The sequence below is a fragment of the Astatotilapia calliptera genome, chromosome 22 (genome assembly GCF_900246225.1).
Source record: "Astatotilapia calliptera chromosome 22, fAstCal1.2, whole genome shotgun sequence".
NCBI lineage: Eukaryota > Metazoa > Chordata > Actinopteri > Cichliformes > Cichlidae > Astatotilapia > Astatotilapia calliptera.
In genome coordinates, this window is record NC_039322.1 from 1,029,075 (window position 1) to 1,045,724 (window position 16,650).

The following is a 16,650-nucleotide window of genomic DNA, read 5'->3' on the forward strand; positions in this document are numbered from 1 at the left end:
TGCAGGCCTGTCACTTGTCACCTTTTACACCACTGAAGGTGTAAAAGGTGGAAGAAGTCGCTTTTAGCACTTTGGTGGTCATTTTCCCGTGTTCTTCTTTTGTGATTCAGTTTCAGTTATTGCTGCATCTTTAAAATAAAGTTCTCTTAAAATCCCACGAGTATGGTATGTTTGATTTGTTATTATTTTTAGTTTAAGTTGTTTGTGTTTTAAAACACATAAAACGTGTGTGGTTGCCGAGTCTGGGATTGGGGCTGCGCTGCAATACGCAAACCTGCCGTTTGGGGCACTACCGCCGCAAAGCGGTGTGCAGCTTTACCGGGAGCCGCAGAAGAAGAAGGGAAAAAATGGCCGCGGCTAATGTTAGGTAGCTTATGACTGTCGAAAAATGTTTCGTTCCTGATATTTTTGGCCGCTGTAGTTTTGTACCGAGGCTCCGTGACAACGTAAGACCCCTCCGCCGACATCGTAAAGACTGTGGCGGGAAGCCGAGCCCCGCTGCGCGCTGTTCGTAGCGGTCTAGTGGCTCCGTGTCTGTGCAGCGGTGTCAGCTGCCGTCACTTAAACGTCAGGTGAGTTTCTTCTTCCCTCTTTTTCGTCCTTTTCAGTGCGCGTCGACGGATGTAAAGCGTTTGGCTGTTAAATCCGCAAAACTGAGTCAAAGTTCGCAAACTTTGGAGTGTTCGGTCCCTGCAGGAAGTTTGAAGGCTGGCAGCTGTTGGTGAGTTCCTCTTGTGGGAACTAAAAATAAGCTGTGGTTCTCAGCAGAGACCGCGGGGCTGCTGTGAAGTTACATGGTTTTGTTTTCAGAATAAATCCGGTGCCTTTGTAATCATTTAAAAACTGAAAAAATCCAAAAAGCTGAGAACATGCGAAGAAAGCCGAGATGCTTACACATGCAAGCGTGAATAAGATCACGGCCACACCGAATCAAAGCCGTTATTCTTCTCACACATCAAATGTTGCACATCATCCTGCAGAAAAAAGCTGTGTAGTGAAGAGACCCGGCAGACTGCACCGGAAACGGATCCGGATTTAGCAGGGATCCTTTTTGTTTATTATACAGCGAGATTAACTCGTGACACACATCTGCACGGCTCTGTCGCCACGTTTGAATTGGTTTCGTGCACAATACACTTGTAACTTTCAGTGTTTTTCCTTCTTTCCAATAAACCATTCAACTACATGAAACCGTGTTTATTTTCAGCGCATCATACACTCGAGGTTTTAGAAACCACCACTCCTTTTATGTTATTTCACAGCGAGCAGATATTTAACACGTATATTACAGTTGTCTTCGCTCAGTGACTGGTTTTAGTCTTGACAGTCCACATTGCTGGCATTGCATCTTTCAACATGTTTGTGGGTAGATTTGAATGCTTCAGCTGCAACTGCAGCCACTCAGCCTGTACAGCACATGTGAGGTGGATATGCTCCTGATGACTGATGAGACTGAATTCAAATGTTTGTTGCTGTACGAGTTCATACATTTAAAACAGGTTGAGTTATTCTGCCAGCCCAGCATGTGGAGGTATTGCTCTTAAAATAATTATATATGCATGTCTTCATGTGGATTTCTTTGTGTTTTTATTTTGAGTCTGTAAAAAAGTTAATTATTTTGACACATGACGAGAACATCTGATTGTGTTTTCTCTCCTGTCTCTCAGTGAGGATTGATTGGGGGGGAGCGCAGCCATGGCAGCTCCGGTAAACATCCAGGCTCCCAGTAAGACCTGGGAGCTGAGTCTGTACGAGCTGCACAGGAGCCCTCAGGTAAAGCTGTCTGTGTGCCCAGCAGCTCGCTGCAAAATAGAGGCAGTGTCTTAGGAAACTGTGAGGAAATTATTTGTGATGTTTGCTGAAGGGTAAATGAGTTTGTAAGCTTTGTTCCCATTGCCAGAGCAGAGGGAATAGAAAATAAACAGCTCGGCTAAAAGGACCAACTGTGATGTAGCAGAAATGAAGAACCGCAAATGTTCTCACACGTTTGGTATGTTCAGGAGGCCATCGTGGACGGGACGGAGGTAGCCGTGTCTCCTCGCTCTCTGCACAGCGAGCTCATGTGTCCCATCTGTCTGGACATGCTGAAGAACACCATGACCACCAAAGAGTGTCTGCACCGCTTCTGCTCAGACTGCATCGTCACCGCGCTGCGATCTGGGTGAGCGCGAGCTGCCAGTGTACCTGATTCACGATCGCCGTGTTCACACAGCTTGTTTTGGCCAATTATAAATAATTCGGAGATAAATTTTTAAGGGACTTTGGATGAGTTGTTTTCTGCGGTGGAAATGCTGCCGCTGTCCCTAACGAGAACAAATGCGTCGCGGTAACGTTTGTGTAGCTGAATGTGTTCACTGACTGATTTTAAATGTGGCACATTTCTGCAAAAGCCGATTATTCAGTGATTACGAAGCTTCAGGCCGTTTTTCCCTGTGCAGGAACAAGGAGTGTCCGACCTGCAGGAAGAAGCTGGTTTCTAGACGTTCGCTGCGCAGAGACTCAAACTTCGACGCGCTGATCTCGAAGATCTACCCGAGTCGCGATGAGTATGAAGCCCACCAACGCCGCGTCCTCGAGCGACTCAACCGGCTGCACAACAAGGAGGCGCTGAGCTCCAGCATCGAGGAGGGGCTCCGGCAGCAGGCCCGCTACAGGTCCGAGAGGTGACACGGATCAGTTCTATGATTTCACGCTTCTGCGCTCGAGAGAGCGCCGCGGATCCTCCTGAATACGGCGTAGCATTCAGGCGGGATACAGAGCCACACTCCCGACAGATGCTGCGCTTCTTTAGCCTGCATGCCGCTTTGCAACCCACCCTCTCCCCAGCTCCTCCTTTTCTTGCTGTTCCTGACTTAATAACACCGCTGCTGTTATGACAACTGACCACACCCTGTAAGTTTAAGCCCCTCCCCTCTGAATGATAATTACTGTTGTATGTGTTTACCTTGGGGCTGCAGGAATCACCGAGTGAAGAAGCCCACTCAGGAGAGTGATAACACCACCTACAGTGGTGGGGAGGACAATGGGGACTCCCGTTCACACCTCTCCCACGACTCCGCCCCCTCACACACGCCACACCCCTGTGGTCATACCCCTCCGGAGGCCGGGCCGAGCCGCAAGCGGCCACGTCCATCCGATGATGGCTCGGGACCCGAGGTGGACAGCGGGAGCCCGACTCCCCCGCTGAGACGCCACAAAGAGGGGCTGTCCTCCGAGATCGAGCTGGTGTTCAGACCACACCCACAGCTGGTCCACGCCCAGGACTACAACCAGACGAGGTTAGACCTTTTCTGAAGTAGCTGAACAAACATTTTATACTGAAAATGTGAATCATGGCAGAGACCAAAAACAGCTAAAACCTGGGAAATGACTAGAAATCAGTAAAAATGTGTGAATAAGAACGAACATGTGTGAAGTGGTGAGCCTGTCCCCGAGTGGCCAGACAATTCAGAAAACGTTTAATTTGTCAGAGGTAGAGCACATCGCCATCATCTGCCTTTCCCTTGTCAGATATGTGAAGACAACAGCTAATGCTACGGTGGACCATCTGTCCAAGTACCTCGCACTGCGCATCGCTCTGGAGGACCGACGGCCCGAGAATGAACCCGAGGACCGAGGGCGAGAGGAGGCAGGACGAGAAGAGGCGCGAGCCGAGGGGGTGGGAGGTGAAAACGGAGGGATGGCAGGAAGCGGCGAGGGGACGAGTCTGAGCAACGTCAGCGAGAAGCAGTACACCATCTACATCCTGACGAGGGGAGGCCAGTTCTCTGTGAGTGACGGCTGAACACGAGTCCCGTTTTATTCAAGCTGCATTAACCTTCTGTGTTCATGGATGAGTTTGTTATCTTTACAGACTGATGTGCACGTTCGCTCCTTGAAAAGATGCCTTAGATTAAAAAAAATACATATAAATCAGTGGAAGTTTGAAGTCTTCTCATTTTAAATTTGCGTCCCAGAAACTGCGGCTCGTTCATTCAGTGTTCACCTCTGGTAAGCAAAAGTTTAAGACCACTTCAAAAATGGCAACAAATCCAATTTTGCATGTTTGGATCTTAACGAGGTTCCAAGTAGAGCTTCAAAGTGCAACAACAACAAATGGGAGTGAGACGAAACAGTTTTTATTGGAAAACTTTTATTTTACAGCTTTTTTGTTTGGGACTGTATTACAGTGAGTGTGTCTAGGGCTTTTATTGTGAAAACCCAGGACAGAAAGTGGGCAAGTCTTTGCGTAGTGCAGTCAGGCTGGTTCCTGGTGTGATTTTGTTGTACGATGGAGGAAATCTGGACTGATCGATTCCATTAGAAGCTTTTTTGTGATCTGACCTTTATGCTCATCCTTCCTCTCAGACCCTAAACGGCTCGCTGACTCTGGAGTTGGTGAACGAGAAGTACTGGAAGGTCAGGAAGCCTCTGGAGCTGTACTACGCCCCCACCAAAGAGCAGCAGCAGCCCCAGCAGCAGCAGCCTCCTACCCCACAGAGGGAGGCCTGAGGGGGAGCGGTGGACTGCTTTCCTCTCCAACGTGGCTCTTCGATTTCTCTTCTGTTTTTTATGATAAGTTAGTTCAGCTGCCACAGTTTCACAGAAAACCTGCGTCATGTTTTTCTTAGTTTACTGTTATTAATGGGGATCTCTTCATCTCCTCACTGAACTGGCTGTAACATGTGAGCTGATTCTGCAGCAGACAAACTGATCTGAGAGTCTACAGAGTGAAACTAAAGCAGCAGCTGCTGGAGTCCAGCTGTTTTTGATGCTTTCAAGTCAGCCGTGTGTGCTGGACAAAGCCAGATGTTCTCCATGCTTCTCTAACATGCAGACGCGACGTGTCAGTGAGCAGCTGCAGCAGCTTCCTCATAGCTACATGTCTGCGGTGCCAAAATAAAAGCACCAATTCAAAATGTGGCTATTAAAAAAAGATGCATTTTATTTTCTTTTTGCAGAAATGACCAAAACAGAACTTTGGAAACTACAAAATCTGATAAACTAGTTTAAAAGAGAGCCGTCTTTATGGACGCCCATTTTCAGTGGGAAAAATAAGTCTTAAATATTTTTGGAGTCAATTTTGTGAAAGTGTTTCCAGATGGAAATGTTCAGGGTTTATCTGTCAGAAGCTTCTTTTTTTAAATAGAAGACCAACTTTGGGATCAAACTTGTGTTTTTCTCAGTGTCGCCTCCACCCCACTCCCACTCCGCTTTTAAAACCAGGTGAAAGTATAAAGCTCATCTTCTCATGCACCTCCGGCTGTTTTTTAATTTATTCTGTTTTTTAGATTTGTCGGTGGAAGCCAGTCGTGTCGAGCTGTGTAGTCGTGTCAGAAAAAGGTCGCTGGGCTGGTAGCTTTATTTTCACGAGGTCGTTTCGCGGCACTGACCCTCGAGACGTCACAGTGGACTGCTGCTCGATGGTCCTCCGTGATGGTGGATTTACCAAATGAAATCAGACAAATGATAATTAAACATTTGCCACTTTCTCTAGAAGAGCTCCGAGGCTTCGAAAAGGCTTTTAGTTCATCTTCTTTTCTACAAACTGGTGAATTAAAAACAGTCGCAGCGACTCGTCGGCCGGTTTCATCTCTGAAATCTTCATAGCGTCTTCCGGCTTTAGCGCTGTGGGACAGCTCTGCACTAAAAACAAGCAGCTCCTCATTTAGCGTGCACACTCAGTGGAACCTGTTGCTCGAGGTTATCGTAGCGGTCAGGATGGACTTTATTCTCCCTGCTGTTACAGCAGCGGCGCTTCTGAATGCAGAGATGAGGCAGCAGTTTTCTGAAACATTTCCTTAATAAAAAGTTGTACACAGATGTTTAAAAGCCCATATTTTGCTAGTCTTGAATGTTTACGTCGTCTACAGATGCAGCTGTGCAGCAACACGTTTCAAACACTGGCATGAAAAAGCGTTTTTCACGAGCCCGCTCGGGTCCTGCTGCTTCAAGCCTTTGCTCCACTTCCTACGCACTTTAAACCTCCTGCAGCCATATCATTTCCCCACATCTCAGTTTCTGTGGGATGTGTCTATATTAGAATGAAGCAATATTTCATTTCTGATGTGTGATACTGTCTTTCCTCCTGTCATCAATGCAGCACAATAAACTGTTGGACTCGATCTCCAGCTTCTGTTTTTGTGTCCAATTGTAACCAACCCGCCTGGGCTCAGAAATATTAGACAAAACAAAGGTTTGCACAGCGGCGCATCCACCTGTGCATCACTACAGGGTATCGACTAAAGCTCAGCTGTTCTAACGGGCTTCTCTATCCTGGTTTCATTCTGTACAATGAAGGCTGCTGCTCTGAACCTGCCTCTGAGGCAAAGCAGGGAAATAAGTTTTGTCTGAAGTGCAGATGTATTCAGTGTACTCCGAGCACTCGTGTCCGTGTCACTGGGCCTTTTACTCCTGATCCATTTCCCCTGCTGAGCAGCTCCATCTGTACTAACAGCCTCAAATATCAGATTTCTGTTTGAAATCCTGCAGAACATGTTCAGCTGTGCACTGCAACATTTAAATACAACATTAAAACTGCTTCACCGAGGTCCACCGAGACGCCACGTCCCTTCAAAATAAATCACCAAGGAGCTCCCAGCGGTGTGTTGGTGAGAGAAGTAAAGCAGCACAGGGGACGAGAACATTTTGTGAACTGTGGTGCTTTATTGAAACAAAGGGAAGCGGGGCAGTTTACTTCTTCTTGGACACGCCGACGGTGCGACCACGACGGCCGGTGGTCTTGGTGTGCTGACCGCGCACACGCAGACTGCAGGGAGAGAGACAAACCAGGTTAGGACGTCTGTAACAAAGGACTGAACAACATAGTTGAGGATTTCATTTGTTTTTAAAGGCTTTTATCAGACCGACTGCTCCACGTTGGAAACGTGCTTCAGCTTAAAGACAAACTTATAACCTCTCCACCATCAGGAAACTCAAACATCTGCTTCAGGAACATAAACAGGATGTTTAACTGGTCTGTAAATCAGCAGGACAACATGCATCACAATGTTTGAGCCCATTATTAACCTCCTAGGACCCGGCATCCACATATCCGGACGTCACGTTTTGGGTTGTCTAGACCAAAATACTAAATTTTGCTCCACAAGGGCCACCTAGGAGGACATTAAACTGCCTCCGTTTTATCAAAATTAAAAACGAATGTCTTTATATGTGGCTCTCGTTGTTTTTAGAAACAAAAATTGGGTAAAAAAAGCTTTTTTTTTTTTAGACCGTTGGTGCAGAAGTCGCTGCATCTGTGCTCTACAGTCACACGACTTTAGCCTGTTAGTGTGGACGCACGCAGAGGCGGCACCAGCGTTTCTGAGCTCACAGTTCAAGTTTTTCAGGACAGGCTCACTCTGCAGACGCCTCGTTTACTCAAGTGTGACACAAACGTTCATGAAGTCTCTGAACTCTGCAGGACGTGTCCCGCTCACAGATGTGTGCAGACTCGGGTAAACGGAGGACGCGTCGATGCAGAGCCTTCTCACAGCAGTGTGAATGAATACAAGGACCGAGCTCTTACCCCCAGAAGTGCCTGAGACCACGGTGAGCCCTGATCTTCTTCAGCCTCTCCAGATCTTCTCTCAACTTGTTATCCAGGCTGTTGGCGAGGACCTGAAATCAGACACAGAGATGGTCACGGGGTGCCTCGAACTAGCTCGTCCAATCAAATACCTTGGTGTGAACCTCGTTCAGGTTTGAGCCAAAAATTGACTTTATCATTTAGATTCTTGGAAGACAAAGCAGCAGCTGCGATCACCCACCTGGCTGTATTTGCCGTCCTTCACGTCCTTCTGCCTGTTGAGGAACCAGTCTGGGATTTTGTACTGGCGAGGATTCTGCATGATGGTCACCACACGCTCGACCTGACAACCAAGCAGCTCCGGTTACTACGCAAGGAAACTGAATATGGTGATCGACAGGAAAGGATCTAATGAAGCGTTTATGTCTGGGAGACTGACGCCGTCTGCCTACAATGTGACGCCCGAGGAAACATCTGCTGCCTTACGTCAAAGTCAGGACAAACTTCATCTAGGAATCAATAAAATATTTTGATCCTGATGTGAAGCAAAATGCTCTGCAGACAGAAAAGTCCACCGAGCAGCCTCAGCTAAACCAATGATGTCTTTGATGATTACGTCACTCTGCACCCCTTTGAGACGGGAGGTGCTTCTTTACCCCCTAGTTTGTCTAAATGTGTAAAAACTGGAGCACTGCAGTGGCAGATACACACTCACACGGCACGGTGTCACCACCTTCTGCACAGGTGTGCCAACTAGGGCGGGGCTATATCATACCGTTCACGGTAACACCGGTGTAATGCTGGGCAACGATAAGAAAATGAAATATCACGATAGAATATGGGTGAAACGCGCATGCGCAGTGCCTTTGTTTACATACGCACATGGCGGCGACGCAGAACGAGAAGAGCAAAAGTGGATCGTTGACTGAAACAGATGAACCTGGACTGGTTTGTAAAAATGCTGCAGCTTCACTGGTGTGGAACTGGTTCAGCACAACAAAGCACTATTTCTGGTAGCGCATGCTAGCGGGCCGTCGTTATTACCGTGTTGTTTGGAAAATACGGCGCACTTAAAATCAATCCTTTGATTTTTCTGAAAGTCGACAGAGCCCCTTATAACCCCGTGTGCCTTATGTATGAACTCTGGTCGTGTTTACTGACCTCGAAACGATTTTATGTGCACGGCGCTCGAAAATCTGTCAAATGTTTCAGTACGACTTTGCTACGAAGCCGCACCACTCGATGGATTGTCGGAGCATTACGGCTATCGTAGGCGGAGCCTCGTGGAGTGATACGCACTGTGCTTCAACATAATGTTACCGTATTGTGTGTGTATAACCTCTTTTTAAGTTGTGTGGATGTTATACATGGTTATGCTGAGGATGTGTCGGCCAATTTCCACTGGAAATGCCTTTTGGTTAAACTGTCAGCGAGGAATTTGCATTTGCACTGTTAAATGTTTATATAACTTTAATGCATATAAAAACAGCTGCTTGTTTAAGTGAAAATACATTGATGTTTTTTTTTTTTTTTTTTGCACTAATAAAGTTGTGCAGTTGTAAAGTATTTTGTCTAGTGTCAATTATATCGTCAGTTATATCGTTACCCCGAATTTTCAAATGTATATGGTGATAAATATTTTTGGTCATATCGCCCTGCTCTAGTGCCAACGTTAACCTGCTGCTGGTAGCCACACTTACTCCTCCGACTTGTGAGTACCGTTCGTCACAGAACAAAGTGCCGTCTCTTTGCCTTCATGCAATAAAACAAGACGCTGCTCTGAGGACGATTGAAATATTTCTATAGCCTCAGAGACCGGCCTGCAGAGGGCCGACCCTCCAAACGCTTCACAAATCAATACTCGTGATACTTGTTGCACAGATTCAGAACCACCACTAAAGCTCCAGTGACAAAATCTCCTGACAACACAAAAGCATCACAAGTCGCCGTTTTCATTCAAAGCTCTGAACAATCCTCACCTCCTCCTCAGTCAGCTCTCCGGCCCTCTTGTTCAGGTCGATGTCGGCTTTCCTCAGGACAACATGAGCGTAACGTCTGCCAACACCCTGAGAAGAGACAAAGTGTTAACAACACGCCGACAATCACAAAAAACACAGCGCAACTGATGTGATGATGAAAAACAGTTGCAACAAGCGGCACAGTCTCAGGGAGGAGCTCACCTTGATGGCAGTGATGGCGAAGGCGATCTTCCTCCTGCCATCAATGTTCGTGTTCAGGACACGAAGAATGTGCTGGAACTTCTCAGGGATGACCAGAGACTGAGACGCAGAGGGAAACAAAGTGAGTCACACACAGCAACATGTAGTTTCTGCAAAGATCATGCAGTAATACACATACATGTTTACAAGCTTCACGCTGTATGTATCTTTATATGTTAACCTATATATTTGCACAGTGTGCTAGAGGTTCATGAGGATTTCTCTTAGTTCAGCCCCGTTAGCCCAAACAGATCGACTGCTGCGGCTCTGAACAGCTTCAGCTTTGTTCAAAAACATCCCAGCAGTACTTCGACTATTTTAAATACTGTGTATTTACATCAGAGTACTTCCAGCTCCCGGCCAGGGTCCACCAACATGCTTGGCGAGGCTAAAGCCTGTTAGCTCTGAGGGGCAACCGCCTCGAACTATGACTGCTTCTTAAAGTTTGAAGCAGCACAGAGTCTCCATCCACAGCTACGAGTGCCAGCAGCAGACGCCGGGCATGTGGACGCTTTATAACCGGGAGGGAAAAACGAAGTTAACTGTTGGCGCTCGTCGACACAGCTCCACTCACATCCCACAGCAAACTGCGCTAAAACGTCAAATTACCAGCCATAAACTGAAAATTCCGCACCAGCCCACTCAAGTAGGCTGTGGAGGATTTATCGGATGTATAAATGTGACAAACAAGCGCGACTAAAGTTGGATGATCGCGGATTTCTGAGACATTTCAGTCCGACAGAAAAGACACTCACCATCTTGGAAGCAGGTTCCGTGCGAAGAGGAAGCCGCAAGCCTCTCGCGAGAGTTTGACCCCTTCGGGGAACGGAAGTTGGTCCGTCACTATCGAGTCGTCCGACTGGAAAAAAAAACTGTGTTCAAAAGAAACAAGCAAATACGTGGCTTAACGCGGTTAGTTTCGTTAACTCACGCGAAATAAATGTTTATTAAGTCCCACTGATTTATCACCCACGGCACGCGATCGTGATAATACCGCGCTCGGTTAATAATACGATATTTTTGCTAACTACGAGGTGGAACTTTAGATTTGTATTTTTTTTTTTTGACGTTAGCGTAAGTTGACCGCAATGGCGGAGGGAACCGCGACCGCTGCTGGAGCTGGGCCCGATGTAAACACAGCTGGGAACCCGACAGAAGTCGCCATGGCGTATTTACAGGACGAGGTAAGATGTTCTTTTTCTGCGTGACGCCTGCGTTCAGTTTCACGGAGGTAATCGCAGGTGAGCGCAAGCTTTAGCTGCGTGAAGCTCAAAGAAGCTGTTAGCAGGTGGACTCATTCTACGGAGCGCTGCTGCTGCTGGATGCTAATGGGAAGCATTGACTTCCTTTTTCTGAGGAGGAAAAGGCGATTTATGTTTATCAGTTGTCGTTCTGGTCCCGCATTAATAATCCTGATTATGGCTGATTATTGACTATTATCAGATTTGGACTGTTTTGCTGCATCAGTCAGTTTGTTATTGGTTTAAGTCTGTCATACAAACACAGCGGAGGTGGTGTGTGCAACGGCTAGAAAACAGATGTTTATTCAGTCATCTTCTCTCTGTGTAAATACGCACATCGGACACTTTATTAGGTACACCTTGATGTAACCGGGATGGAGCTCATTTTTCCTTCAGTCGGTTTAAGTCTTCAGATTCAGCTGTTGATAACATTCCTCAGAGATTTTGGTCCATGTTGACATGACATCATTATGACATCAGCACACAGTTGCTGCAGACTTGTCAGCTGCATCCATGATGAGAATCTCCCATTCCACCACATCCCAAAGATGCTCTTTTGGAGTGAGATCACATAAGAGAAGAGTTTTATTGTCATTGTAAGCAGCAGCACAGAACACAATAAAAATTAATTAATACATGGCCACTAATCCAACTCTGCTGACTGTTGAGGCCAACTGAGTACAGTGAACCCATCGTCACATTCAGGAAACCAGTTTAAGATGGTCTGAGCTTTGAGACAGGGTGTGTTATCCTGGTGGACACTGAGGTTATGCAGGGATGGGAATGGAAATGTTTTTTTCATCTTCTGTGTCCAGTTTTGGTGAGTCTGTGCGAACTGTAGCCTCAGTTTCCTCTTCTTAGCTGACATGAGTGACACCAGCTGTGGTCTTCTGCTCCCGTAGTCCATTTGCTTATGCTGTTCCTTGGTTGTAAGTCGGGCTCAAAGCAGTCTGGCCGTTCTCCTCCAGTGAGCTGCTGTGCGCAGAAGGTCTTTTTCCGACCTTTTGTGTAGGGCTGTTCGATGTAACGATATGTATGGGATGACGATATAAAAACGTCTATCGTTTCATTTTACGCTGTCGATTGTTTCGTGGTGTCGCAAAATAAACTGTTTACGGCAATATTTTCTCACCGTTCTGATGGTGACTGTAGTGGCTATATTCATTTATTAAAGTTCTCTTTCTCTTATGTTTAATATAACCACACTACAGACGGACAAGCGCCTGTTTTTATGCGTTGTCGTTAGCAACAGCGACGGTAACAGCATTGCATGTCCGCTTGTTTATTTTCCACATAAACCTTTCACAATAAAGCTCAAGATCCTGTTGAGACTTTTCAAAATAAACCGAATCACGTGAAAGATGCAGATTATTTACGGATGAGAAGTAAAAAAGAGCCGCCAGGTGCTAAAAAATAAACCTTAGACTCGTTTCATCACTCGACTCCAGCTACACGACACGCAGCTGGAAACACTTCACGCAAGTCGAGCTGCCCGAGATTCACAGAATTTACAGAAAATGTTACACGTTTGTGATTTATATCGTTATCGGACGATAGATGTCTTATATCGGGATATGAGATTTTGGTCATATCGCACAGCCCTACTTCTGTGTAAACTCTGCAGTTGTGGGACAATCCCGGCAGATCAGCAGATTCGGAAACACTCAGACCAACATACCACCCTCGCAGTCACTTAGATCACCTTTTACCACATTCTGATGCTTAGTTTGAACTACAGCAGGTCATCTGTACATGTCCACAGGTCTAGATATTTGAGTTAAAGGACAGACAAACAGGTGTACCTAACAAAGTGGCCAGTAAGTGTATGTTTTCTCATTGGCTGGAATAAACAAGTGAGTGAATGAAAACCAAAGAAAGCTTTAATGTCAGTAAGTTTTGACAGTTTCATCCTGTTAATTATCACCACTGAAGACACACTGGTTGTGTTTCACCCAGAAGACTGAAGCAGACATCGCTAACCTGAACCTGGGAGAGCTGGACATCACTACGGACGAGTTTATCCTGGATGAAGTGGACAGTAAGGAAAAGACTTCATATTAAAGCTCGGCTGAGGTGGCACTTGTTACAGCTTCCTCGGTGCTGCCTTGCTTGAAGGTTTCGCTTGTCACTAACTGTTGTTCCCTTTTGTCTGCTGCAGTTCACATTCAGGCCAACCTGGAAGACGACCTGGTGAAGGAAGCGCTCAAAACAGTGAGAACTGAAAGAACAGAAGTCTAATATATAACACGTCCTCTGCTCTGACGTCCGGGCCTGGTTGTGTCCCTCCTCCCGGTCTCCCTCAGTTGTGGTTTCTTTGCAGCAGTGATGTTTTGGTTTGCTGCTGCTGTGTGTGTGTGTGTGTGTGTGTGTGTGTGTGTGTGTGTGCTGCTTTCTACGAACACTTTGTCTGTAGAAAGCAGCAAAGGTAGAAAATCTAACCTAAGAGTTAAGCTGACGCTTTTAATGTGAAGGGATTTGTTATTTTTGTTTTGAAAGGTGCTATAAAATAATTATTACTCTACACTTCCTCTTTCAAAGCACAGATAATACATTTCAGTTTCCTCCCGTCGGTTTTCAGGGTGTCGACCTCCGTCAGTACTCCAAACAGGTGGAGGCAGAGCTGCAGAGGATTGAACAAGCCTCCATCAAAGACTGTATCCTTCACAGCTCCCAGTTTGAATACCTTCACCTAATAATGTATAACCACACACTAACACCCGTCACTGATGATGTTTTCCTGAGCGCTCATCGTGCAGACATCAAAGAGAGTCAGAACATCGCCCTGCTGCACAACCAGATCACTGCCTGTGACTCCATCCTGGAGGTGAGACGACTGAGACAGACAGAAAATAATCATGTGTGACATTTATACAGAAAACTCTTGCTGGGATGGAGTCTTGTGGATATTTGAGAGTGATTCGAGTTTTCTGTGAAGGAGTCGAGACGCGTTTTGTTTCCCTGTCACATCTTCTGAGCTGAGTTCTCACAGAAGCGTCAGCAGAAGAACACGTCTTCACTGTGCAGCTGTGCAGAGGCGGGACAGATGTACCTGAGAGACACCTTCCTGTCATTCTGCACCCTTACTTCAGTTTTCTGCACACAAGCTTAAAGTAATAAAGGCGCTTTACGTCACAGTGTGCTCACTAAAAGCAGCACGGCTGCTGTGGTTACTCGTCGCTCTGCATCAGAGCGGATTCTTTTCCGTCCTCGGTGCTCAGTTAAGTTTTTAGGTGGGTCCAGTTCAAGTGGGAAAGTGAGAGGCGGGCACTTTTTCAAACTGTCATGGGAGCGCTGTCGTCTTGTTAAAGCAGATTCAGTCTAACCTCACGGCTGTGTGTCTCTCAGCGTATGGAGGGCATGCTGAGCGGCTTCCAGAGCGACCTGTCCTCCATCAGCAGTGAGATCCAGACCCTGCAGCAGCAGTCGGTCAGCATGAACGTGCGGCTGAAGAACCGGCAGGCCGTGCGCAGCCACCTCAGCCAGCTGGTGGATGAGCTGGTGGTGCCCGGGGCCATGATCTCGTAGGTTTGACGGCTGTCGCCGCAAAGAAAAAGTGTCTGTATTGTAATGAGTGATTTGTTGGATGGCGCTCAGTTTGCAGAGACCTCAGAGTTGTTCCTGATGGATTAACCAGCCATCAGTGGTTTGTGGTGATTGCATGACTTAATCTGCTGGTCGTGTGTGTTGGCAGCACCATCCTGGACAGTCCTGTGACGGAGCAGGAGTTTCTGGAGCAGCTCCACGAGCTCAACACTAAGATCAACTTTGCCAAAGAGCTGAGCTTCAGAGAGACGCTGGCTTGCTCCGACATCCAGGACATCGTGGACCGCCTCAAACTCAAGGTGAGAGACGGGCAGGAGGAAAGTTCCCGACTCTTTGGAATCACGTTTACAGTTAAAGTCCATAACAAACAGGAAATGAGAGGAAGTCCTCATTAATAAGTCAGAAACCTGCTGAGCTGCTCTCCTGAGGTCTTTCAGGCAGAGCGCTTAATGTACCCGTGCCACACGAAGGCGTTTAACTCATTCCTCTGCCTACTTATCAGGTTTTATATCTTTGTGCTTATATCCACACTCTTTGTTCTCCTCAGGCCGTGTCAAAGATCAGAGAGTTCATTCTTCAGAAGATTTACTCCTTCAGGAAACCGATGACCAACTACCAGATCCCACAGAACACTCTGCTGAAGTACCGGTGAGCACAGCTGAGCGTTCGGGTCCACTCACAGTCTGCATTACGCTGAACCTACAGACGTCTTTTCTTTGTCGCTTCTGTCCATTTAAAGAGCAAGAAGTCCATTTTTACACCCGAGGAACTGAAACGTCTTTAAAAACACTGGTTTCTGTTCCGCTCCTCGTTTGTCACGTGACGCAGAATCCTGAGCGCCGCATGGTTCACGGGGCGGATCCAGGTGAAGTCTGTGCAGAGACTCCTCTGTATCCTCAGGTGTATTTACCTGCTGCTTTACCAACACTACACTTAGTTTTGTTTTTATTGATTTGAGTTATTCGATATGTTGGACTGTTGATAAGTCTGTGCACACGTCTGCGTTAGTTTTATTTGAGGTGAGTTTTTAAACTTAAAGGTGGACGTAGTCACGGCGACGTCACTCGCTGACATCACGTTTCCACCTTCTGTTTCCTGACCTGGAAGCTCCACCCATCTTTTTACCGTCTGTTTGTTATTTTTTTGTTGTGTTGAACTTGTTTTTAATTGTGCGTTAGAAATAACTGGACACAAAGTGAAGAAGCTGATCGATGCTGTTGTTGTTTTCACTGCAGGTTCTTCTACCAGTTCCTTCTGGCCAATGAGAGAACGGTCGCCAAGGAGATCCGAGACGAGTACGTGGACACCATGAGCAAGATTTACTACAGTTACTTCAAGTCGTACAGCGGCAGGCTGCTCAAAGTGCAGGTGGGTGAGCGCCCTCGCTGTGTTTGTGTCGACGTGGCTGCACGCCGTCTTCGTGTGGATAACAGCTGATGTTTGCGTGTCCCGCAGTACGAGGAGGTGGCAGACAAAGACGACCTGATGGGAGTCGAGGACACAGCCAAGAAAGATATCCTTCACGGTCTGTTGTTTGTGTCACGCCTGCTCACCGTGTGCGCGGCGCTCTGACGCCTGCTTCACATTTTCAGACTGTTTGAGGCTCCTTGACTCGCCGCTGCAGGTTTCTTCTCCAAACCGTCTCTGAAGAGCAGGAACACCATCTTCACTCTGGGCCAGAGGGGGGCCATCCTGAGCCCGGCCGAGCTGGAGGGGCCCATCCTGGTCCCGCACACGGCTCAGAGAGGAGACAGCAGGGTGAGAGACGGCGCTGCCGCAGATCGAGCTGCTCAACCCAAACGCATCCTGCAGATCTGCCATTTACAAGAAAATAAAATTCCCTGTGAACAAACCAGCGTCTGTAGCACGAGACACGCCCCCTTCAGGACAAACAGGATGCACGTCCTCGCTTTTAATGAGACGGGAATGATTTTAGGATCCAGTTTAAATTCCAGCTGAGCTCCGTTGCTCAGCGCTGACATCTTGTGGCAGATTATGAGATTTTTAATTTTCACTGCAGTTTGGGAGCAGTGACCTCGTCATAGACACAGACGGAAACAGCTGCAGAGGTCTGCAGTCTTTGTAGTCAGCTGAAGGGGGCGTCCTTTAAGGGCGTGTCCACTCTGTGATTGACAGGTTG

At 47.0% G+C, this 16,650-nt stretch overlaps 3 protein-coding genes across 7 annotated transcripts in view; 2 read left to right on the plus strand and 1 right to left on the minus strand.

The window, feature by feature from the left end:
* Positions 1-235: 235 nt before the first annotated feature.
* On the plus strand, positions 236-6,104 carry LOC113015306 (E3 ubiquitin-protein ligase RING2-A-like). Of its 4 annotated transcripts, none has more exons than XM_026157274.1 (7): positions 236-572; positions 1,668-1,773; positions 2,001-2,161; positions 2,439-2,663; positions 2,958-3,278; positions 3,511-3,769; positions 4,348-6,104. In XM_026157274.1, exons 2-7 carry the CDS (start codon positions 1,696-1,698, stop codon positions 4,489-4,491), a joined length of 1,188 nt encoding a protein of 395 aa, XP_026013059.1. In that variant the 5' UTR covers positions 236-572; positions 1,668-1,695; the 3' UTR covers positions 4,492-6,104. The 4 variants fall into 4 exon arrangements, with proteins under 4 accessions (XP_026013059.1, XP_026013062.1, XP_026013060.1 ...); XM_026157277.1 differs by having other exon boundaries at positions 2,439-2,654; XM_026157275.1 differs by lacking the exon at positions 236-572 and adding an exon at positions 595-721.
* A 521-nt stretch (positions 6,105-6,625) lies between these two features.
* Positions 6,626-10,563, minus strand: rps18 (ribosomal protein S18). Its single transcript, XM_026157286.1, has 6 exons — positions 10,482-10,563; positions 9,688-9,786; positions 9,487-9,573; positions 7,749-7,850; positions 7,508-7,599; positions 6,626-6,748 (listed from the first exon to the last, which is right to left on the minus strand). Exons 1-6 carry the CDS (start codon positions 10,482-10,484, stop codon positions 6,673-6,675), a joined length of 459 nt encoding a protein of 152 aa, XP_026013071.1. The 5' UTR covers positions 10,485-10,563; the 3' UTR covers positions 6,626-6,672.
* Positions 10,564-10,609: 46 nt separating this feature from the next.
* Positions 10,610-16,650, plus strand: part of vps52 (VPS52 subunit of GARP complex) — a 12,992-nt gene continuing 6,951 nt past the window's right edge. The window contains exons 1-11 of one of the 2 annotated variants that reach the window (XM_026157272.1): positions 10,610-10,910; positions 12,924-13,005; positions 13,126-13,178; positions 13,546-13,621; positions 13,724-13,791; positions 14,313-14,488; positions 14,659-14,809; positions 15,058-15,158; positions 15,746-15,878; positions 15,966-16,023; positions 16,135-16,268. In XM_026157272.1, coding sequence (XP_026013057.1) covers positions 10,815-10,910; positions 12,924-13,005; positions 13,126-13,178; positions 13,546-13,621; positions 13,724-13,791; positions 14,313-14,488; positions 14,659-14,809; positions 15,058-15,158; positions 15,746-15,878; positions 15,966-16,023; positions 16,135-16,268 — 1,128 coding nt within the window. In that variant the 5' untranslated portion in view covers positions 10,610-10,814. The remainder of the gene's footprint in view (positions 10,911-12,923; positions 13,006-13,125; positions 13,179-13,545; positions 13,622-13,723; positions 13,792-14,312; positions 14,489-14,658; positions 14,810-15,057; positions 15,159-15,745; positions 15,879-15,965; positions 16,024-16,134; positions 16,269-16,650) is intronic. The other variant, XM_026157273.1, reaches the window with a different exon arrangement.

Coding starts and splice junctions, on each gene's coding strand:
- rps18 (XM_026157286.1), bottom strand. Junction 9,574..9,687: donor TCGCCATCACTGCCATCAAG/GTGAGCTCCTCC, acceptor GTCTCTTCTCAG/GGTGTTGGCAGACGTTACGC. Junction 7,851..9,486: donor GAGAGCTGACTGAGGAGGAG/GTGAGGATTGTT, acceptor CTTGGTTGTCAG/GTCGAGCGTGTGGTGACCAT.
- LOC113015306 (XM_026157274.1), top strand. CDS start 1,696: ATGGCAGCTCCGGTAAACATCCAGGCTCCCAGTAAGACCTGGGAGCTG. Junction 1,774..2,000: donor AGCTGCACAGGAGCCCTCAG/GTAAAGCTGTCT, acceptor TGGTATGTTCAG/GAGGCCATCGTGGACGGGAC. Junction 3,279..3,510: donor CAGGACTACAACCAGACGAG/GTTAGACCTTTT, acceptor TTCCCTTGTCAG/ATATGTGAAGACAACAGCTA.